The sequence below is a fragment of the Mobula hypostoma genome, chromosome 16 (assembly GCF_963921235.1).
Source record: "Mobula hypostoma chromosome 16, sMobHyp1.1, whole genome shotgun sequence".
NCBI lineage: Eukaryota > Metazoa > Chordata > Chondrichthyes > Myliobatiformes > Myliobatidae > Mobula > Mobula hypostoma.
The window spans coordinates 3,498,836-3,523,000 of record NC_086112.1 but is presented as its reverse complement, the minus strand read 5'-3'; the positions used below and the strand labels follow the sequence as shown (position 1 = coordinate 3,523,000).

General features: G+C 40.9%; 2 protein-coding genes and 1 long non-coding RNA gene across 11 annotated transcripts in view; 1 reads left to right on the top strand and 2 right to left on the bottom strand.

Annotated features, from left to right (window-relative positions):
• Positions 1-11,031, bottom strand: part of LOC134357202 (uncharacterized) — a 101,480-nt gene extending 90,449 nt beyond the window's left edge. For 6 of the 9 annotated variants that reach the window (XR_010020563.1, XR_010020562.1, XR_010020560.1 and 3 more), the window contains exons 1-2: positions 9,771-10,057; positions 681-736 (exon numbers count right to left, since the gene is read on the bottom strand). This is a non-coding gene — a long non-coding RNA (uncharacterized LOC134357202). Of the gene's footprint in view, positions 1-680; positions 741-8,979; positions 9,736-9,770; positions 10,058-10,711 lie in introns of those variants that run through there. The other 3 variants (XR_010020558.1, XR_010020557.1, XR_010020556.1) reach the window with 3 other exon arrangements.
• Positions 7,340-17,675, top strand: nr2f1a (nuclear receptor subfamily 2, group F, member 1a). The gene is made up of 5 exons (XM_063068473.1): positions 7,340-7,414; positions 8,582-8,706; positions 12,388-12,891; positions 13,597-14,124; positions 15,883-17,675. The coding sequence occupies exons 3-5, from the start codon at positions 12,447-12,449 to the stop codon at positions 16,155-16,157; spliced, it is 1,248 nt and encodes a 415-aa protein (XP_062924543.1). The 5' UTR covers positions 7,340-7,414; positions 8,582-8,706; positions 12,388-12,446; the 3' UTR covers positions 16,158-17,675.
• Positions 17,676-17,830: 155 nt separating this feature from the next.
• arb2a (ARB2 cotranscriptional regulator A) overlaps positions 17,831-24,165 on the bottom strand; it is a 547,284-nt gene continuing 540,949 nt past the window's right edge. The window contains exon 11 of the mRNA XM_063068470.1: positions 17,831-21,635. Within this exon, the coding sequence (XP_062924540.1) occupies positions 21,592-21,635 (44 nt within the window). The 3' untranslated portion in view covers positions 17,831-21,591. The remainder of the gene's footprint in view (positions 21,636-24,165) is intronic.

The following is a 24,165-nucleotide window of genomic DNA, read 5'->3' as shown; positions in this document are numbered from 1 at the left end:
TTTCAATTTTTACACGCACAGTGCAACAGAACGATTACATTAATTGTCATTTTGCATATATTGTTTTGTTTTTAGCTGTAATGGTTTTCACAAAGTACTTTTCTGGATGTGTATTTACTTTAATATTCAAGTGCCATTCCTTATTGATGTATTCCTAGCCAATGTTTTTCTTGTGTGGAAAATCTGGGCAAAACTTTTCAAGGTTAGTAACACATCCAAAATGCTGGAGGAACTCAACAGGTCTGGCAGCATCAATGGAGAGGAATAAAGACCTTCATCTCGGCCCTCCCCTCAAAACATCGACTCTTTATTCCTCTTCAAAGATGCTGCCTGATCTGCTGAGTTCCTCCAGCATTTTGTGTGTGCTTGTGTTACTCTGGATTTCCAGCATCTGCAAAATTCCTTGTGTTTATTCAAAACTATTAACTTGTTTCAAAGATTCTAACTTTCCAATTTTCTTACAGAACTAAGAATGCCTGCAGAGATTGCACCTTGCAAGCTTCTCATCTCATTAACTTTGGAGAAACAAAAGACGTGTAATAACGTTAAAAAAAGGGGGAGCTTATTTATTAATGTCCTTGGAATGCAATGGAATAGGTGCATCCTTGCAGCCAACTGGGGGATTTGGACTTTGTGGTTCTATTTTTACAAGAATGGGCTGATTTGTCTTAGACTATTACCGTCTATTACTGTTGGAAGTATCCTGTAAAGGTGGGAAGCAGCGAATCCTGGCATTCTGCCTAAAGAGAAATCAATAAAACAAATTAATCCTTCGCAGGCCGCAATGACACAGTAATCCATCATTCAGGGCTGCTTTTCTACATGAAATCAGAGTGCAGGCAGGGAGAAGCAGCCCTGGGGGATACCATAGACACTCACAATATAACAGAAAAGAATATACCCGGGAATCATTTCATTTGGCTGGGTTACCTTCCGAGTTGCTTGCCCAAGTGCTAATAATTTCATTGGGTTAAACACTAATCCCAAAAGTAGGCACCCAAGGCTAAAATGGACTTTTATTACTCGGTCCGAAATGACTGAGTATTTCACTTAATTAGATGGACACGTGAGTAGAACTTGACCCTGGCGTGATCTAACGAATATGGGCCATTTCACAAGGTAAATAATTAAGAATAGTTTGAGCAACCATTTGCCTTCATAAATACAACTGAGCCAAAAAAAATACTAAACGTGAGCAAACGATTATAACGCCGGGTCTATAGAAGTTTAATGTGACCCAACCGTCAGGCAGATTTACACTGTAAAATATTGATTATTTTTAATATGGTAGTTGTAGGTGCGCATGCGCCAGAGTGCCCTTCCGGGACTCCCCAAAGACCCGTCCATCCTCGTTCTACAAATGCAGATACTTTGGGACGAGCATATAAAACGTGCAAGCTATCTTTATGACTTTGGATTTAACTTATGAAAATGTGTCACGGGGTGAAAAGGAATCATATTCTGTTGTAGATACGGATTAAATATCGATCTTATACGTGGTCTGCCTCCCTGCAGCCTAGTTTCAGCTTTTTGCCATATATTGCTTATCAATCAGAAAGATGGATAGATAGGTAATTCTGTTTTAATAAGATACTGGAAATGGAACAATAATCTGAATGAAATGAACCGTTCTATGCATATTCCCTGTAGCTGCATCTGGTCAGTTTACCACAAGCCATTAGGAATGTAAAAACCATGGACGCTGTATGAGATCGTCACAAATCAGTACAGAAGTCTCACGTTAAAATAAGTTCCGTAATGAAACAATAATCTCAACGCAAGGAAAAGTACGCGCTCGTGAGGGATCTGTGTCACACCGTAGTTACTTTGTAAAGACAGAAATGCAGATAATTCATAAATGGCCAATTACCATTAATAACAGAGCCCCGCTGCATAATCAGTGACATTTGGTTTTGAACGTGTACGTGTATTTCGTCCTGGTAGTATAACAGTGGAAGACGCTTCGCTCAAAGTGGGCATAATAATTATGTATGTAAAGTAAGAATTTGATGCTTATAATATAAAAATCAGTATTATGCACTATACATTATTAGATATGATGGCGCCGGTTGCGTATCACGGAATCCTGGTGGAAGCCGACGACTGAAATCATTGAAGGTATAGCTAGCGACATAAATGGCATTTCAGTCGGGAAATTGGATATTGATGGAGATGTGTTAATAAATTCATACATGTTAGGTTTCTAAACGATATTCGCATTGTCTCGTTTTATCTCTGACTTCGAAATAGAACGGACAAATTATTTACCATCCATATTACTAAAAAAAAACTGTGTGGCCACTTCTGTTTTCACCAGGTATGCTGACAGACTAGTATTAGGAGACTGCATACTGCTCATTTCTTCGTGAATGTCAAAGTTGCCGCGATTGGATGCTAGAGACTGCACATCACTCCTGCCCCTTATTGTGTCTAGTGGGATTTAAAGGTTTTAACTTTTTGCATTCTTCGCTCAACTAAATTTGCAAAAGGATGGATTGTAAAATAATATTATAGTAAAGTTGTCAGAGGATCTCATGTGAATTATGTGTTCTCAGACATATTGTGACAGAAAAAAAGTTTAAATTTTAAACCATTGTAATAGTTAGCAAAATAAAATAGTTCAATCAAATATAACTCAAATTACCGCCGTGTTTCCATAAATACTGTTTTTCCTTCTGTAGAAAGTGCAAAATTCTTAAATGAAAAATATTTCTAAACAATATTTAGTCGAGTTATTTTTAAAAACTTTGCTTTATTGCAGGTTATTAGTCCCGATCGTGAGGTATGTGAAAATGCAATGTGTAGCTCTGAAAACTAAAATGCAAACGTGAGTTGCTGGCGGCGCGCAACGTCTTTATTCTCATTGTGAATTTTCTGCCTATAATAATGAGATTTTTCAACCCACCCACTTCTGGCATCACCACCCCCGCCCCACCAGCCAAGCCCACCCCCTCACACTCCCCCGCCACCTTCATAATTCAATAAGACATTGTCGACATTCCTACAGTTTCACCTAAAGCATGAAAGCACATTTTCTCTTCTCTCTCTCCCTCTCTCTTCTCTCTCTCTCTCTCTCTCTCTCTCTCTCTCTCTCTCTCTCTCTCTCTCTCTCTCACTCACTCTCTTTCCTGTCATTTGTGTGGGAGAACCTCAGAGGAGGAACTGTACAAACACCTGAGATATGAGGTGGGAAGGCAATGAAGACCTGCTAATGGAATAATTTTACTCCCTGCTTCCAGAGGGAGCTCAAAATAGATTGAGACCACCGTCCATCCCTCCCTACAACGCTCATCCTCCACGCAAGGTGTACAAGTTTTCGATGTTTTAACTTCTGCCCGTCTCCTTTCTTAATGTATTACGTTGAGACAAATTAATAAGGAATATTATTGACATCGTTAATATTCAGTGAGGTTGTTTTCTTTATTTGGATAGTTATGCAACAACTGTGGCTCTTTGCTATAACCAGCAATTTTTCAAACAGGGGCGGCGATGTTTAAATCGAATCCTGGTGATTTTTTTCCATTCTATCGTTGCCACGAAAAGATCTGGCTTTTCGCATTGGGCTCAAAACAAGGAATCATTTAGCTCTGCTGCAATGACACACATAGAACTATTAGTTTCTGATTTCTAACTGTTGTAGAGATAGTGCTATCTATCTCCCACATTTTCCCTTCCCCCATCCCATGCACACACAGAGGAGGCCGTATGTGTTTGGCGCCTTTCATACAAAAACAAACATTTTAAATTATTGAAAAATCTGTCGATTCATTTGATCAGCAATATCACATGACCACCTTGGTTTTATAATCTCTTTAAGTAACAGATCTAGTCACTATTCGTCAACAATCTGTACCTATCATATTAAAAATATGTTATATGAGATTCGATGGTTTCTGGGGGGGGGGAATTGATATTGATTCAAATATTGCCCATTCTTCAGCATGTTACAGGTCACGTGATAAATTCTGCAGCGACGTATCTATTGGAATAAAACAAAATTACAGTAATAGAATTATAGATTAAATATTACGTTCAGTCTTGTTTCTTTTTGCTCACTCTTTCAGCTCTGTCTAAACTGGGCATTAGGAACTTTACCAATGACAGTAGCTACAAGTCCATGCACGTAAAGTTCAATATATTTTTGAGAAACAGACTAGAATAGATTTAATACTGATTATTATATGCCTGCTTACATTTTAAGGGAATTGGGTTAATTGTATTTATTCGCCAATAAATTGGACTTTAAAAATGAAGAAATGGCCAAAATGTAACTTGTAAAGAATTATTAGGTTTTATGATTAACTTCGGCTCCCGTTTTACAAGATATTTTTCCATTATTTAAGTTGGGAAAGAAAAGAATTAATAATATGTCAATAAATCTCCTGTTATCCTAATAACTTGCAGTTTAGAAAAGGATTTTGCCCTTTGTGATTTCTAACAGTGCACTGGGAGGGCAAAGAGGCTGGGTGGGAGAGGGAGCATTTAGTACCTGGGTCTCACTTTGTTGTACACTTTGGGAATGCGCTCGCTTTCTGCTGAACTGGGGAGAACTGTCACCTCCTCGGACAGATGCGCTGCGCTATGACCGATCGTCACCCCATTAGATGGGGAAGTTAATTTTTAAAAGGGCTTGCATTTCACTTGTTTCAGGACGTCCGGAAGTGTTTTCCCGCCAGTGAAATAGTTTATGAAGCCTGATTACTATTGCCACGACGGAAAAGGCCAATATACGTATTGCAAGCTCCCACCAACAACGGTTTTGACAGGGGGCTAAGGAATTAAGAGTAAACAGGTGGCAGGTATACTTCCCGGCTCTTCTTCGCCGAAGTGGAACATTGGAATGTTCAAGTCTACCTGAGAGAGCACGCACGTCTTCAGTTCAAAGTCCATTCCGAAACAACGCCTCCAAAATGCAGCACTTTCTGGGCACTGAGCGGGTACGTCAGTGTGAAACAACTGAAGTGCGGCTTAAACAGAGAAACCTTCTCCTAACAAACCGAGCCACGTTTAAAAACGAAGCACTTAAATTCTGGTTCCACGAGCTCCTCTCCGGACGTTCCTATGTAATAGGAGTCTGTTCAGTGTTTGATTCCCACAAATCACGCTCGTCAGCTCCATGTCTAGAAGTTCCATTTGTACACGACGCTTTTTGGGTATACAATCTAAACAATTTTAAGCAACTTCTTACACGTGCCCCTGCATTAATAAACAATTTAATCCTCACTAAACAATTGAATCAAACAGGCTGACTCTCCGCGCAAAGATGGCTTTAACAATACGGTATTTTAACTCCCTAAGATGGTAAACTAAGATCCTGTAAAAATGCAGATTATATAGAATAACGTCTAATATAATGAACGTTCAGAAAAGGGAATTGAGTTGTTATTGTACCCGACTATAGAACCAAGTCCTGGTCACTACCAGAAATACAGACCACCTCCTCCAAAGTAAATAACACCTGAGAAGAATGTCGATTGAAGGGCTAAGATTACCATTAATGTGTTAAGGTGAACGTTTGTAAACTTTTACTTGAACAATTGACATTATCTATCATCAGAACTCACTTAACTGAAAACAGTTTCGCTCACTCTCGGAGTTCAGTGAATATTTGCGGGTAAAGAATGGAGAGAAAGTTTGAATATGTGTATTTCTTGAAGTTTTTCCCCCATCTGGAAAGCGATCACATTTCCACGGAGCATAGATTTACCTCGTGGTGTGGGATGATAGAGCATTGTTTACGAATAGTATGTGCAATACAATAGAGGGTTTAACTTAAACAGTCAATAGCGTTTTTTTGGCCCTAATAGATTTATGGTGTCTATTTATACGCCCATCCACCGTAATTAGCACATAGGTGGCGGTTTTGTGAGCAATAAAGCAATTACCCGTTGCTGTATCTGACAGTCCTACCAACAAGACCCAACCACCGGCTAATTGTAAAAGTAGTCCAAGCATCATTGTTTGCAATTAGTAATCAGCTTCCAGACTACCTTCCCCCTTCCTTTCCAGTCTCGGTCCGAAACGTCGACTGTGTATTCATTTCCATAGATGCTGCCTGATCTGCTGAGTCCCTCCAGCAATTTGTATGTCATACTCCCAAAATACTTCTGTTCTAAAGGCATTTTCAATACCCAAGCATCCGAAAAAAAAACTTTCACGCCGGTAATTCGTGGAAGTTTAAAGCCTTATTATTGTACCGAGCCAAGTTAATCTATTTTATTTCTTCTGGTGTGGACTTTAAATTCATCTCCAGGAGCTATATTGCGAATGCAGAACGGCATCACTTTAATGTACAAGCGTCTTCTGCTGCTGTTCGAGGTTGAGCTGGTTTTTTGTGTGTTTATTTTCTTAAAACAACTAACATCTATTTAGTGTTTCAGTTGCATCACACGTACCCCAAATTTAAAAGGCGTTGCTTTGCTAAAAGCAGTTTTGGTTTTTGCCTTTTATGGGGCTCTATGTTGGCATTAAATTGTAGCGAACTGGATGTTTTCGACTTCTTCAGTATAAGAATGAGCCATTAAATGTGCTGATCAATTTACACACCTAGAGACTGAAATATAGTGTGTTAACGTTGTTCCTGCAAAGTACAGATAATAATGTCTGTAAACATTCCCGCCTACAATATGTCTCTTTTTGTTTTGCAATATGTTACTATTTTATTCGCATAAATATTCTCATAAACTCGCTTCAAGATGAAAGCAAAATAGAAAACTGAAAGCTTTATTCATTCAGATTTTAAAGATTAATTGAATTAAATCGGTTACCGATAGAAACCGGTATATATGACACCAACGAAGAAGTTCGTGGTGGCAAAGTATTTGCAGAAAGTTTGGAACACTGAACTGTTTTGTCATCCGGACCGGTATTATCCTATAAATCTAATGCATTCATTAAAAAAAACTTGCTCACTTAGAGCACCAGACATGTCAATGAATGAGGATTGAGTTAAAATTTGGGTTTATTACGAGCCAATTAGAAACCCTCCAATTCCTAAGGCTTTCGATTTGTTTTGAGATTATATTAAAGCAGAGGGTGAGGCAATTAGCTGCGCTGATTCTAACGGTGAATGCAGGTGAAGGCGGGTTTTCGCTCTCTCGCCAAGTTTCCATTAAGTGCGATTAGATGTGTCTATTCAGATCCGATGATCCACAGAGAAAACGCCAGTAGATAAAAGGCGATGTCAAGTGACCTTCTCGTCCCTTTCACACCAAATTCACCCCTAGAATGGCCAGAGATGAATGTGGACAAAGGACCCTCCTCTTCTCTTTGACGCTTCAAGAGACGTAAAGAAGGAGAGTTAGCTTTTTTAAAAGCAAAAAAGAAGCTTCGTGTATATTTTATGTGTTTTAAACATCTGGCTGTTATTATCACACGTACGATGTGACCCAAAAGTTCTCCGTGCCTGTTTACAGTTAAGTAAAAATATCCAGAAACTCGGCATTACCTCTATAAACATCTAAATCTTTCGGAATCTGTCGCCGCTAAACTTCAATTCCGGTGCTGTGGTTTAAAAAAAACTTTCTAGGCAAGAACGGGGCGCAAGAAAGAAACACCGAATTATGTAGGATTCAGCTCGCCACTGAAATTAACCTCAGAATGGGATGATGTTAATCACTGGTTCACCATGCCTATTGCAGAGTAAATTCAGTGGCGTTCAGCTGCAGGACCACAAAACAAAACATATTAAGTGAACAGTCAAGGAACCATAACGTATTTGTACTTAGATTTTGCCTAAAGTAACCGCCCCAACGCATATTGGAGGCAAAATCAGTCTCGGTATAACTGGGCCATCGTTCATGCGAACAACTTTGAAGCCGAAATACTCTGAGAACGACACAGATAAAATACAGCACAAATTAGAAAGACGTTACGAGTTGTCTCCCTGTGTATATCATGACTGTTTTTGATGCCATTGCTTTTTAGCTGCCTTTAGACTGTGCAACGCAAGTGAAAAATCAGATGCTGAATTCACAGATTTCTTTGAAATAACGCACATTTCGTGCTTGTATTTGAATGAGTAAACAGGAGAAATGTTGACATTTGAAAAAAGTTTTGCACCGTAGCTGACTCGATACAGCTGGAAAAGTTAAAATTCTCTTTCTTTCCTTTTTTTGCCCTCGGGAGCTCGGCAAAAAAAAACCTTGGGTAATGCGACAGGTCAGCGGCCCGAACTGGGGGGAGGAGATCTAACTAAAAGACCAGCCTTTTTTTTCTCTTAAGATTTACAAACGTCTACAAACCAGATGCTTGGTGGGTGGGTATGGTGAAAAAGAAGGGAAAAAAGCATTAATTTTGCACTGAAAATTCTTCTCCCTGGATGCAGTATATCCATTATTATCACAGTTAGTGTTTATTTGACATTTCGAAGATTGCGTTTGGAAATATCTCAGTGAGCTGAATTCAAGGTTATTCGAGTAACATCTGAAACCTGCAGGAGACGATACCAATTATTTTAGCTAAGGGAATGAATTTGTAGGACGACGCAATGGCCTGTGGTTTAAAATATTTGTAATCACAAAAAATATACAATTTACGAATGTGAAATATAACAAGAAATGTGCTTGTTTCTGTTTTTCAGGACGGGAACCGAATATGGATAGAATCTTTATGGTTCTGATTGCACCTTGAAAAGCGGCTCTTAACCTCAGAATCTTTAAAAAGTACAAGAATAAGAAAGTCACACAACTGAACGTCCGCTGACAGGTACAGATTAACAGTCTAGGTACGGCCACGAATACCGAAATATCTGCAGTTAGAACGCCTGAAAGGTACCGACTGCACGGCGCTCAGTTACCGGCTCATCCCACCTCTTCCCCAGCCTGAAGTGATTCCATGACCCGATGAAGAGTTTTCCCTGCACCCCCCCCCCCCCAACGCACCCTCCAGAACCTGCACCCCCCCCCCCCACGCCTCAGCAACCCCACTCTTTCTCCGATACGAACCGAGCAATGAACCCGGTATTTCTCTTTAACTTACGGCGCCGGATTTTCATTTTCTTCTGAGTACTTTTGCACTGCCCTCTGACAGCACGCTGCTGTGTTAATTAAGGTGGAACCGTGCGGAAAGAGAGGGAGAGAGAAAGAAAGAGAGAGAGAGAGTGAGAGAGAGAGAGAGAGAGCGAGAGTGTGAGAGAGAGAGAGAGCACTGAGAGACGACTGCGGGCTCGGGCTGTTGGTAGCAGTGTCTGTATTGTGTCTCTGTATACCGGGGCCAGTCGATCATCTTGGTATTCCTTTATCTGTTGACACTATCACTTAGCCAAACATTGGCCGATCGATCTTTTCATTAGGTGATCACACGGCAACTAGAGCAGGTGAGGAGCTACTTTCTGAGGCTCGCAACTTGCTTTTCATGCCGCCCTCGAGTTTATCCTTGCAAGTTCACACTAACTGACACAGGGAGACTGAATTCAGCTTCGTTACGCTAGAAGTACATAGCTCGAATGTCTACACATTAAAACCAACATCGGTAAAAGTCCGAACACATGTTCAAAGTTAATTCGCCTCACTTCTCTTCATTTTGCAAATACGCACCAGAATGGCCTTGAAGAACGATGTTGCGATCGCGAGGGACTATTCCGTCGCTTTCACCCTTAACGTCTTGTGCGATACACAGTAATAATAATTTGTCCGGATCAATAAGCAAAACAATACATAAGTAGCCTTTTTTAAGATTCATTTGGAAAGATTTGTCAGCCACGCGCTACTTTTAAACGGCATTGCCAAAAATCAAAGTGGGAGAGAGGACAATGAAGGTGAAGTTGTAACTTGCCTGCTGGCGTTCTTTGACGATTCTCGATCGTGCCGGTTACAGGTGCTTACTTTACTTCAAGCAAGTTGCAAGAAGAGAGGCCGCCTCCCTTCCAGTGTCCGCTCCGTCCCACTCTGAGGAGGGAGAAACCCCGATGATACACTTACAGATTTTCCCCTTTGTCCTCTCTAATCTTATTCGTTTCACCTTTTCACTAAACATAAACCATGGCTAAGAATTTATTTAGAGAAAGAGAGAGGGGAGGGGGAGGGAAGAGCGAGAGAGAGAGAGAGAGAGAGAGATTGAGAGAGAGAGGGAGAGAGTGGGAAAGGGAGAGGGAGAGGGAAAGAGAGAGGGGGAGAGAGAATGAGAGGAAGGGAGGGAACAAGACGAAGTTCACTGTTGCATAGTCAATAATAGCGTTTCATCAATGCATATACAAAAGCGGCGGCTGCGGATGCAATACGACTGTATGTAGTATTTAATCAGGGCAATATGCAAGAACTGAACTTATTTCATTCAAATTAAACCAGTTGGGCAAATTCGTTTGCGTGTGTCCACGTTAAGCTGTGCAAAAAAACCTTGCTAAAATATCTTTTAAGGTCTCTAAATGCTTGGATTTTAGGATATTGTGCCCTGTGCACAAACTAAATATTACGAGTAAGGAAGGGGCACATTTATCAAACATAAGGATTGTGCGTCTGATCGCTGTTTGTCACTGATGGTCTGATTGCTTCTCGTAGGGAAAAGATGTATTGTTATGTCAAAGTTGTAGAAAATAGATGGTGATGATGCATCTTGAAATAATTCGCAGTTTCTTTTATGCAGAACAAGTGGAACAATAAGAAATAATAATATGTGCTATTTGAATAGAGGGTTCGCTTTTCCCGCTCATATAATGATTAATTCTGAAATTTTAGGGTTAATAACATTTGGATTAAAAGTTTAAAATACTTACTTTAAAATTCAATAAATTATTCGCATTAAACAAATCCCTCAATAAAAGCCCATCTGGTGGATTATCCGGCTGGGTGTGTGTATTATATTTGATAATTGTCTACTGTACGCTAGATGGCAGCCGGATACAGCTGTTCCGAGATTTAATTTACGTCAAATACAAGGCACGTTAACACTTTCCGCTGGACTTATCCTACAGTTAGAAGCACAGCACCCCAGTCTGTAAGACAATGGTAACTTTTCGTCTTCTACAAATCATAACTGAAATCTCACCGGCATTGGAGCGAGGCCTCAAAGCATAATCCAAAGCAGAATAAAAATGAAGCATATAAAAATGTTGCTCACCGAATTAATATTGCAAGAGAGAGAAAAGAGTGATTTTTCTCCCTTTGACACAAAAGACAGGAGGTGCCCGTTTTATTTATTTATTTCAAACAATGGTCCTCTAAAATACAGAGAGAAAGTTTGATTGTTAACTAACTTTTCTGATCATTTGAAATTTCGAGGCCGCTAGCCGCCTTGTTTTATTACGAGCACCGGGTCCTCGTGTTGCTTTTTTGTGGTGACCACAAGCGACCCATACTAATAAGGTCTTAAAGTAAATACCAGCGCAGGAGATCTAATGTAAATTTTGCTTGTCAGAGCGTCGTAGGTAATAAATAAGACTGCTAACCAATAGTGAGCAGGAGGCTGGCTAACCTTAGCCTCCCCAGCCCCAATTCAGGGCTATGACCAGTCGCCTTTGATTATCAGTTGCCAACAGCCCCTCTCTTGGCTCCTTGACATGAACTCCATATAAGGCAGCGATCTCCATAGAAACGTGTCAGTTTCAATAGTAGTGTCAAAGTTCACTATATACAGACATTCGCGCAGATCCCCCTTTCGGAAAAATTGCTCCGCTAGTCTTCCCGTTTAAACGCATTCATTTTCTCTCCCCCTTGCATATTCTATTAGTTGTTTTTTCTTTCCTCCCTTTCTCTCTCCACTCCGCATGAGAGGTGAAAATAGGGCGTTTTAGCGTCGGCCGTCCTTTTTTTTGTCTTGGTGAGTTTTTTTTCTCTGACAATTCAGATCTTCGGAGAAGAAGGGATTTAACACTCGCCATACTTTACTTCGGATCGCGTGGTTATTTTTTTTTGCTGTGTGTGTCCCTTCGAATTGTGACCGTCTCTTTTCTCCCCCCCCCCACCACCCACCCCCAACTCCCATAATCTTTAACCCCTCGTTCCCTCCTATATTGCTTTCCTGAATGGCTGACTGCGTGTTGCCCTGGATCTGGCCTCCCGACACTTGCGCACCCTGATCGGGATCTTTTTTTATTCTTTATTTTTGGTGCTCATTTGTTTAAGCTACTGTTGATCAACACTCACCCATTCATTCACTGTTCCTTGTGTGTGTGTGTGTGTGTGTGTGTGTGTGTGTGTGTGTGTGTGTGTGAGTGTGTGTGTGTGTGTGTGTGTGTGTGTGTGTATGTGTGTGTGTGTGAGTGTGTGTGTGTGTCTGTCTGTCTGTGTGTATGTGTGTGTGTGCGAGTGTGTGTGTCTGGGTGAGTTGCTTTGATCGCAGTTGTATTCCTTTTTTCTCTCTTCCTCTCTCTCTTTCTCTCTCTTTCCCTCCCTCCCTCTCTCTCTCTCTTCGTTTCTGTTACCACCGTCCAATTCTGCTCCCTACCAACAGGACACAAAAAAAAACCCCGTGCGATCAACTTGTTTTCCCGCACTTTTTGGGGCCGAGATATGGCAATGGTAGTTAGTACTTGGCGAGATCCTCAGGACGACGTGGCCGGAGCTCAGAGCGGCCAGTCTGCACAAGCGCAGCCAGGCCAGCAGCAGCAGGCGACGTCGGGAGCCCCTCACACGCCGCAGACCCCGGGCCAGCCGGGTCCGCCATCCACCCCGCTCGGAGGCAGCAGTCAGAGCGTCCAGCCAGGCGGAGAGAAACAGCAGCCGAGCCAACAGCAGCAGCACATCGAGTGTGTGGTGTGCGGGGATAAATCCAGCGGCAAACATTACGGCCAGTTCACATGCGAGGGCTGTAAAAGTTTCTTTAAGAGAAGTGTTCGGCGAAACTTAACGTACACTTGTCGTGCCAACCGGAATTGTCCTATAGACCAGCACCACCGTAATCAGTGTCAATACTGTCGCCTGAAGAAATGCCTGAAAGTTGGAATGAGACGGGAAGGTGAATATTTATTTGCTAATCATTGCTGTAAATGTGAATTCAGAAATCTCTTACTGCGTGGTTATGGTTCAGTCTTATCAAATGCTTTGGCGTTTACACGTTCTATAGCAGAGTAATCTAACCAGTTTATTGCAAAATACAATTAATTCTGAAAAAGATGCTGGTGGCCAGTGGAGATCCTTAAAACGTATATTGCAGCTTCAGTTAAAAAATATTCTACAACTCCCAGCTTCAAAGTTGACAGAGTTTAACAATCGCAAGCATGGCTGCAGATTTTTGTGGATTCAAATGGTTAATATATCGGTCTTTTCCCCCCCTGTAATTGTAAGTTAATCGTTTGCATTCATGCATTAGATGTTTGGAGAATTTTCCAATTGTAACCGTGGGTGGGTGGTACAGTTTGGGGGAGTTTTTTTTGCAATCCAGCGATTCTTTAGGCAATGTTCTGTGCTTCGGATTAGTTTAACAGACATAATGTGGTCTGCTTCAACGGGTAAAGCTATATTTAGTATTTACTGATTTTTATACGTTTAATTTGTATCATGTTGCGTACTGAAATTTTGCATGGAGAAATTACACTGATTATTTGCGGAGTTTTAAAAATGTAATTTATAAATGTAATTAAAACTGCGTTTCGGAAGCTTCGGGTGTGTTGCACTGCGCTCTGTGGATGTACATTTCCTCTCCTTTTTTCCTTTCTGTCAGCGGTTCAGCGAGGAAGAATGCCCCCAACTCAGCCAAACCCGGGCCAGTACGCGTTGACGAATGGGGATCCTTTGAACGGCCATTGCTATCTATCTGGATACATCTCCTTACTACTGCGGGCCGAGCCTTACCCAACCTCTCGGTATGGAAGTCAGTGTATGCAACCCAACAACATCATGGGCATCGAGAACATTTGCGAGCTGGCTGCACGGTTGCTGTTCAGCGCTGTAGAATGGGCCAGGAATATCCCTTTCTTCCCAGATCTGCAGATCACAGATCAGGTGGCACTGCTAAGGCTGACTTGGAGTGAACTGTTTGTGCTGAACGCTGCCCAGTGCTCGATGCCATTGCATGTGGCTCCTCTGCTGGCCGCTGCCGGCCTCCATGCCTCGCCGATGTCCGCGGATAGAGTCGTTGCCTTTATGGATCACATAAGGATCTTTCAGGAACAAGTGGAAAAACTGAAAGCGCTCCACGTCGACTCGGCAGAATACAGCTGTCTTAAAGCTATTGTGCTGTTCACATCAGGTAAGTAGTTCGAAATGAAAAACAGGGTGAAGGGGACAGAAAGTTCAGTAAATTGGATCTAAATCAATAATGCTTTTCACAGTATAGGTTACAGTTTTATGTATAGAATGCTAAAGTTGAGCATTATACCAATAATGTATATTATCAAGCATATTTTATTAAATAACTTAATCTAATATAAACAGGAAAGTGATTAGTAAATATCACAAATTAGTCGTCTTTTCACAGTCCCAACATGTTCACATATTATTCCCTCCTGATCTGTTGGTAAATCAAAACTTAGTAACTGAAGTGTAAAACAAGAGGGAACTGATTGAATATGACTTAAAATTAATGACATAGATCTGTTCCAATGCTTTAGATCTGCAATACCACCATCACTTCCATTCGCCTCCCCACCACCGCGACTAGTTTTGACCGAACTTGTTTTGATTTTTAGCCAGAGGGGAATTCATGGGAAGCCTTTCTCAAAGCTGTCCAAGTTCTCCAAAGCGAAGAGCTTTCAGACAATCGAGAGGGTGCGTTTCTCTCTCTGTCTCTCTCTCTCTCTCTCACACACACACACACACACACACAGTCTCTCTGTCTCTTTCTCTCTCTCGCTCTCCCTCTCTCTCTCTCCTCTACACTCGTTGGCCTGCTAGGGAGGGCCGCTTGAAGTTACTGAAGCCTACGGAAGGACTGCTATGGGGTTGTCTTAGCTTTCTGGATAGTATTTTTCAACCTCTCCAACTGGATGCTCTCCAAGTGCTGGGTCGTGACCTAAACTTCCTATTTTTTTTTGCTTTGGCACTAATTTATATGCCAAAATATGGTTTCCCAGCAGATAAATTAAAATGTTTTCAAATAGCCCTGTACCTTATCTTGAAATCAAGTATGATTGCCCCTTTTATTCCACAAAATATTTCAAATAATGCAGGCTCCAGCAAATATCAGGCTCTACTACACTGGATTATTTTCATCCACCAAATGTCATTTTGCAGAACATTCACGCACAATCCCGGCCTACTGTCACTGGGACTGGCCTGGTCTTCGTTAGCTGTATTTCTATATTCATTGGAAAGTGCTGAAGAGAATATAACCTCTTGCGTTAGCACAGCAGCCGCACCAAAGTGCCGATATAAAGGAGAGCTTTCAAAGCATATTCTGATTGTTCTTTTTACGTGAGGGCTGCCTTTATGGACACCACGTCTTGTTTATTTCAGATTTTAAACATATTTCGGTACTCGATTATACAGTGCATTCTATACAATTAAGGAAAAACACTGCAATGCAGTGGAATGCACAGAAAGTATGTGTTAACGTGTGGTGTAAACAATAACACACATTAGTATCTATCACACCATGTTTCCGGACACTGGTGTCCCTGGCTCGGTTCTCTGCGGGAAATGGCGTGCATCTGTACTTATTATTTAAGAGTGCCTTTGTTACGTTTAATCCAATGTTTCTGCTGCCTTTTTTTTGCCATCAGACCGAAATATTTACAACAAAAAGATCCGTGTTATCAGATATCTAGTCCATCAGCAGCAGCCTGTGTGTGTGTGTGTGTGTGTGTGTGTGTGTGTGTGTGTGTGTGAGAGAGAGAGAGAGAGAGAGAGAGAGACAGAGAGAGAGAGAGAGCGAGAGAGAGAGAGAGAGAGCGAGAGAGCGAGAGAGGGAGGTGTGTGTGGATTGATATCAAAACAATAAACCAGGATTAAAATAAAACAAAAGATGAGCTGATAGCGGCACTAATTCTGTTTTTCTTCGGCTGTCAAGATGCCTGTGGCCTGTCGGATGCTGCCCACATAGAGAGCCTACAGGAGAAATCTCAGTGTGCTTTAGAGGAGTACGTGAGGAGCCAGTACCCCAACCAGCCGAGCCGCTTCGGCAAGCTCTTACTGCGACTGCCTTCTCTTCGTACCGTCTCCTCCTCGGTCATCGAACAGCTCTTCTTCGTTCGCTTGGTAGGTAAAACACCGATTGAAACCCTCATCAGAGATATGTTACTGTCGGGCAGCAGCTTCAACTGGCCTTATATGTCCATCCAATGATGAGGGAAGGATATCCCTCCCCAAACAAAAAAAAAACAAAAGCATTTTAGGCGAGACTCCCTCTCTATTCAAGGACTTGAAAGTTCCTATAGGATGTTATCTGTGAAAATAAACGGACCTTCCAAGAGGCCAAGCTGTTGACTGTGGGATTTATTCTGTGAAAAGAAACTGGACTGCATCATATGTAGAACCACACTTACCGCAAGCATTGTTTATCATTTTGTAAGATATTAGTCTTTATTTTCTTTTTGTAAAATTAAAAAGACATCGTATGCGCATTTTAAAACAAATCAGAAATTAGGGGAAAATAACATTTTCCAAATAATTATAAAATTTGTCCTGTGTCTGTGTATCTATATCTGTTTTGTATTTTTTTTTCTGGTTCCAAACCAGGTTTTCTGTGATTCTATACTAATTTTTATATGACCTTTTGCTTCATATAACGATTGCGATTCATGTCGTCAAAACTATGTTCTCCAAGAATTAAAATTGAAATCAGAATTAAACAAGTAAATAAAAAATTAGTACAACATTTTTTAAAAAGAGAAACTTTGTCGCTTTAAGCGTACCAATTAGCCTGCAGTATTGGCGAAGCTGACGTTTTAAAAAAGTGATCGGGTATTAAAGAGAGCACTCCAAAATGCTAATAGAGAAACGTGTTTTTAAACTCTCACCAGTGGGCCCTCTAAAGAGCATTTGCATTCTATGCGGATTGCTATTGTCCCTGTGGTTTGTTCTGAGTGTCCAAGGCACTTCTGTCTTTGATTTCACAAAAGTCTCCATGAGCTCTGGAATTAGTTTGGCTGAAGTTGCTGATATACATTGATTAAAGTTTAAGTTTGCTTATCAGAACTGCCCCATCCCACCTCCGCATTGTATCCGACATTCCACGTGAAATAAAAACTATATTTCCCCCTTGAAACCCCCGAAGTGTTTAAATCACCATTTCCTCCCCTGGTTTCTAATCATGTAACCAAATCTTCCTATCATTACCACCAAGGCTGTTTACCTGTAGACTTTAAAAGAAAAAAAACAACGTCTAGCAAAAAGGTACAGGCGCTATAATCTTGCAAACGCTGTACTGTGGCGTTGTTCCATGGGTATGACGGAATATTCTTGTAAAAACATGGTTGTTATGTTGGAACAGTTACAAAAGTGATATAAAAGAGATCTATTGTAGATGTGTCTGTGTTATTTATCTGTTCACTGGCGGTGTCGTTCTCAGTTCGACGATCGACAGTATATATTGTAGAAGACCCCCACCCCAGAGAATAATAGAAAATAATACGCAGGGCCTTAATGATCATATAAATTTCTTGTTCCCCTCCTCATGCTCTCAATAAGACCATTAAAGTCATATGCTGGTAATATCAGGATAAAATAATATGCGGAAGAAGGTTAGAAAACACTATCACTTCCAAACAGTGTAGATGTAAAGACTGTTGTGCTTTGCTGCTGTTGTAGAATCCAGTAGCTGCACGCATTAATGTTTTATAATCCGGGTCAGAGCTCTAGCACACACTGTCATGGGAGAGCTTTCTTTTAACAACTCTGCATCGAAATTAAACGTAACAGCCAAGTCAGGGTGAAGCTGCGCTGGGCGCATGGAGAAGCCGAGAGAGAGAGAGAGTGACTGTGTGCTAGTGGAAGTGAAAGTATATATACATGTATACGTGTGTGTGCGTGTGTGTGTGTGTGTGCGTGTGTGTGTGTGTGTGTGTGTGTGCGTGCGTGTGTCTGTGTGTGTGTGTGTGTGTGTGTGTGTGTGTGTGTGTTCACTTTCTGCTTCCTCTCCAAGCTCTCTATTTCTATTTACATTTAACGAGAACCTGCTCTCTGGCCGCTTGGGGTTTTTAACATTCTAGTCGCAAAGCCGCGTGATGCACAAGGCGATGGCCATAGACTCTTTTAGATGGAATAATTAACGTATAAATGGATTGTCTCTGTACATTTCCCTGCCCATGTTTATCGGCAGTAAAAGACAACGTATGCAATAACACTTTATATACATGCCTTCTCAATCAAGATGAGGTACTATATAAAAAAGACACGCAACCTTGTTACACTTAACATTATGCAGGGTAGTTTCAGTGTCCTGACTACACCTTTTTTATTGTCTGTCGTCGCTGCGAGCGTCGCTCTTAAGGCCCCTAGTTCCTCCAAACCCGACTTTTACATAACCCTTGTACGGCCGCCTATCGACATCAAAGCCCTGATAGAAAATGATTTTTCATTGTTTCACCGTTAAATCCAATTAAGACACTTTTAAAACTTGTTAGTACAGAGTAGGCAGGGCGTCCCGTGGTAATTCTTGTCAGGAACCGTGGAGTAGTAGTTGTGTTCCAAAATATATTTTAATTCTATTTTTAATCTGTTTCTAATTATTTGTTTGAGTTCACCTTTATAAACAATTCTCTTCTAATTCATGGCTCTGATTGTGAGGTGTAAGAGTTGATCCCAGTATGTGTGGCAAAGCCATCCTTTTCATACCGCGCTTTTCCATCCTACAGGCACTCACTGGCTTGCTGTTGGCTGTTGACCACTGAGCTAGCCGATCTGTCACTATGTAAATACGCCAGTCCATCTATCTTTATACTTAAATCATATTTGTACATTCAGCATATTACCGTTTAATAACTGACAGTGTTTAATTTCACCACCGACCACTTTAAATCTGTGCAGACATTTTGCGAAACTAAGAAGATGTCAGAATCTAAACCCAAACCGGTTCTATTCTCAAAATGTTCCCTTGTTAGTTTAATTGCATTTTCTATTTAAGAAATGCGGCTGAATCGCTTTGATAGGTTTTCCCACCATTGCAATTGAATTTGAATATTCAAATATTAATAGTCCTTTCAAAAGCAAAGTCCAGATCATAATTACAAAATATCAACATTTAAACTGGTACGGAAGGTTAATTTCAAACTCTAGATATCTACATCCGACATTTACTTGATGCGTTTGACGATGTATTTCTGATTCAGGCCGAGTCAAACACCAGCTGTATTGGGGGCGGGGGCGGGGTGGGAGATTGACGAACATATTTACTTTAAAGATAGTCCATTTCTTGGAAAAAGTCGTAGTCCAATCAAATATTTTAACACCACGTGAAGCCAGGCTCTGTACCAGAGGATAGCAAACATGGCGGCCTTGAAAGGATTTTAGATGCATCTGAAAACAATATTTTCTTCTGACCAATTTCGGTATTTACATGTGAAGCAAAAAAAAAACAAAATTGAATCATCTTGGAGACAAATCCGTACCTTAATTTCTGTAGTCAAGATTTTTTTAAAAACTGTGATTTTTACGGAATATGGCCTGGTACCTAGATTGTACTCTCATATCTTGGAAGTTGTTCTTTAACTACTTATCTTGGTGATAGTTAGCTGACCTTAAGTACCACGAAGTCTCCTTTCTATCAAAATTCTGAAAATTTTGGACGTAAACACTTTTCCCACACACTACAATTTCCATATTTAAATACCCCCTTGGTCCTTTCCTATTGAAATATATACTTTTTTTGCAAGTGATTTAATTTTTAATTTCAAATCATTTCACTGAGAAGAATTTAACATGCTGTGACATCGTGACTTTTAACCATTGCCTCCGCAGCACGGTTAACATGAGAGAATGGATTGGTATCATGCTTTAGGAATGAATTCTAAGGCCTGAATGAAGGAGGGATGTTTCACAAATTAATCCAAAAGTCTACTCATTTTAAAGGATGGTTTGGAAGTGGGATGAGGCAGCGGCTGGAGCAATAAGATATCCCGAGCACAGCAAGTGAAATTGAAAAGCTGGTCTTTATTTTTATTTGGGTGGGGGTGTAACCGTGTTGGGGGAGGGAATCTGGTGGTAGACGAAGGAGGTGATTTCACTATCAACGCATAAAGTAACCTGGAAATGAGTATAACTATTAAATACAGGATGAGCTTATGTATTCAACTATGTTAGTGTACTTTTAATAAAATATTAAACCAGCCGTGTATTGTTCTTATAATAAATGATGTTCATTTTGCAAATACGGTTTATTCTTTCAGAAGAAACGTTTCACTTGTTATTATTTAAAATTCGGAAAGCACATTCTGTCAAATTATAGAGCTGTTGGACGAAGTATTCACTGGGTTTCTATCGTTATCCCATCCCATCCTTTCCCACTTAATTATCATAACTATTAATTCCTAATCTCAGTTTATCCGAATTCTCTTTTTAAATACCTCGTCTTATCTTTCCCACTATTAGGATAATACTTTCCAAAAGAGCCCATCGTCTCCGAATTCTTAAGCATAGGCTCCTGAAGCATTCCGAGAACATCTCTTTCCCCTCTTTCCCCACTTCGCCTGGACTTTCACACCGAATTTATCTTGAAGACTCAATTGTCTTCTCTTCTCCACTATTTAAGCGTCCTTTAACCACTTACGTTTTTGATTTTTTCCGAGGTTTTGCTTTGAAACTTTAAAATTAATATCAGTACATCATCCATCGCTTCCCCTCCATTCCATAACCGCATTTTTATTTTGGGCTGATTTCGGTCTCTCAAATGGATTATCTAGTGTTTTCAGGTGTACTCTTAGTTGGAGTTTGTTTAAAAAAACAAAAAAAAAACTTATGTCCCCAAGGGAGTTAACTATGTAGAGACTGCCTGTTGTGTGGCCCATTTCTCTTAAATATATCTTTATTATACTTCCAGATGAGCGAAATTAATTTATTTCCAGTCCACCTGCCCACTTTCACTGCCTAACTTTTCCACTTCTCTTATGCTGTCCCAGCACGCTTTTAAGAAATAACAAATTAAAACGATATTTGATCGGCCTGATTTTAATCTATAGGGCGAATCCCATGGTGTTATATTCAATATGATTTTAGAGAAAACAAGGGTATGGGACTAATCCTGAAAAGTAGTTTGTTTTTAAAACACTCAATTGGGCGTCTCCCGCCTCCATCGTGGTTGTCGAAAAGAATGTGGTTTAATTTTACAGGCAAATTGGAAAACTACGTTTACCTTCCAAGTTCTCGCACTTTCGAACCAAGTATTTCCCTAAAGCAAATCTAGTTACCTCCACACACGAAGCTAGAGCTCGTTCAGTTCTTGCACTGATTATCTGGTGTCCATTGTAATTGAGTGACATTTGGAATTAATGGCAAAAATGTGGGCGAGGGTGTGGAAACTAATAAACCTGCTTTTTTTTTAAATAGCGGCTTGTTCTGGATACATGGCGTCTCCGTGTCTTCCACTTAGAGAGCCAATAGTTTTATTCCTAAATGAGTTAAAGACCCATTTACCGATGTCGTGTTCTATTCATCAACCGGCAAGTCGAGAGTCTTACATGAAACTATTTGTTTGCGTATATAACCAGCTGGGCGCAATTTCACGTCTGAGATATCCATCTGAAAGCGACTCTCATTTATTACAGCCACTTGTCAGGAAAACGTTTCAAACTCCACATCGAGGAATCCGAGCTCCAGCGTCCACCCACTCTATAAACGAAGAAAAAAAAAATCACCCTCAAAAAGTTCACATCACGCACTTCACTATCTTCATAAGGGAGAGCACAACCCAGATTCCTGCCGTGTCAACCTTGAGGAACTCTATTACACCATTAGCGGCCTGTTCTCTCAATAAAGGGAGAGAGAATAGCTACTTACTTAACTGAAAAAAATAACAAAATTGTTGTCCGTGGGAAGGAAGGCCGCTTACTTTGCAAATAGTGAAAAGTTAGTACCCAGTACAAAAAAACACAGTGAAATTGTGGATTATTAATAGCCGACGACTCGTGTTAGATTAATAACCCCCAATACTTCTGCATTAATAATCATTAATCCATTTGATCACATTCTTCAGAAGTACACACATATGGCATGGCATCATACCAATAGGGCATGCATCTCAGGCGAGAAGAGGGTAATTTCAAAGGACATGTGAGGGGCAAAGATTTTACAAAGAGAGAGTAGTGGGTACTCTCCCCAGGGTGGTGGAGGAGTTGCACCTTCTGCACATTTACGAGACTCTTAGAATGAATGTGAGGTAAATGGAAGGATATGGGTATTGTGTAGGCAGAGGGGATTAATTAGGTTGCCTGGTTGATTACTGATTTACTTTAACTGGCATCACATTGTGGGCCGAAGGGCCTGTTCTTGTTCTATGTTCTAATAAGACTAAAGGTTACACTCTAGAAACGTTTATCTTGCAGATAAAAGTCTATGTGTCTGTTTGCCTGTTGAGGAGGGTGATGTAAAGGGTAGGATACGATAAAGTTGGAGTAACACTTGTTAATTTGCTTTGTCAGCAATATTGCTGGATTACAGACATATTTTCTTCATTTATCGATTCATAAAACAGGTTCATATAATCGTTCTGTAGGTGACGAGTGGATCTAATTTTTAAAAGAACGGGTTTGGAGTAAAATAAAACAAAATATTGTGACTTTCTCTCTCTCTCTCTCTCTCTCACACACACACACACACACACACACTCGTCTGCCCCAGCTCTCCTAGCCCAGCCGCCACGATCAAGACACTTCACGGTCCCTCCACCCGCACATATCCACTCTGTTCCCTCAAAAGACCAAATACAGGTCAGGTATCAAGCTCAAGACAGTTACCCGGCGAGATGACGGCTGCATAATTGTCAATGTACATGCCTCGAATCTCAGATCGAGCCGCGGCGGTGGATTAAAAATCGGGATGTTATGCCGCTATTAAGCTGCCCATTCGCAAAGGAGTGATTTTTTAAAATAGAGAAGTACGTTCTATAAGGGAGCTGTTTGTTTTGATTTAGGAAGACTTCTGCAGCGTATAACGTTCAAGGGTGATAATATCATTGCTTGGCGGGATAAAACATTGCCCAAACCATTGAGTCAGGTATCGATTCCCCCCCCCCCGCCCCCCCCCACACACACATACACTCGGTTTACATGGCAAAGCCACGTTAACGTTCATTGACAACTAACAGAGATATATATCTACGTCCTGGCTATTTGCTCTTGCAGTTTGTCTTTATTATCTTCTTTCTCCGTCTCTCTCTCTCTCTCTCTCCATCTATCTATCTATCTACCTCTATCCCTCTCTCTTTTATCTCTCTTACTCTCTCTCCCCTCACTCTATCTCTCCTCCCTCTAGCTCTCACTCACTCACTCTCTCTCCCCTCTCTCTCCCTCCTCTCTCTAACTCTCTCTAACTTTCTCTCCCTCCTCTCTCTCTCTCTCTCTCTCTCTCTCTCTCTCACACACACACACACACATACTCTCTCTCCCCCCTCTCCCTCTCCCCCCTCTCTCTCTCCCTCTCTCATTCTCTCCCTCTCTCTGTGCTGCAGCTCAGATTTCCACACGTGTTGCAAACAGCGTTTTATGGTAGAAACAGCAATCGATCCGGTTTGGCGAAGAGCGCAGCGGCGTCGTTGAGCCGCTCAGGGCACACGTTCCGTGAGCCTTACATGATATTTCACCCGGATTTGTCCTTTTGCAGTTTCTACCTTAATGATCACACGTTAAGTGAATAGAAATAGATAAAGCAATCAGACACTTTTCTTTGGCATCAAGCATTAAATTGTGGTTTCACACGCCGTGTGACGCTGTCCACTTCTTCAGCTGTCATCATTTCGTCTGAGTTTCCCCTCATTTGATTTCCTATTAATAACCGCACTCATTACATAAGAACGAAGTCATTACTCGCCAAGTCAGCAGCGATGTGCCGAGTCTGGGAAAGCATTCCATATTTTACTGTTGCGCACAATCGGTATCACCGCATGCTTTGTAATGCCCTAATCCATTTTAACTGTTGCATGTCCTTTCAAAATAAACTTGGAGCGATAAACCAATCAACAAATAATTGAAGCAAGATTCTTGTAGCTTTCCAATACACATTTTGCAGCGTGTTGTGAAAAGGCGGCTATTATTGGATAATACGTTTAAAACAGTGCCTCTCATCTCTCATCCTCCCAAGTTTTGGTTTTTGCTCTAAGCCTTGTTCCTCGCTTGCTTTGTTCTATTAAAATATGCATGTCGCT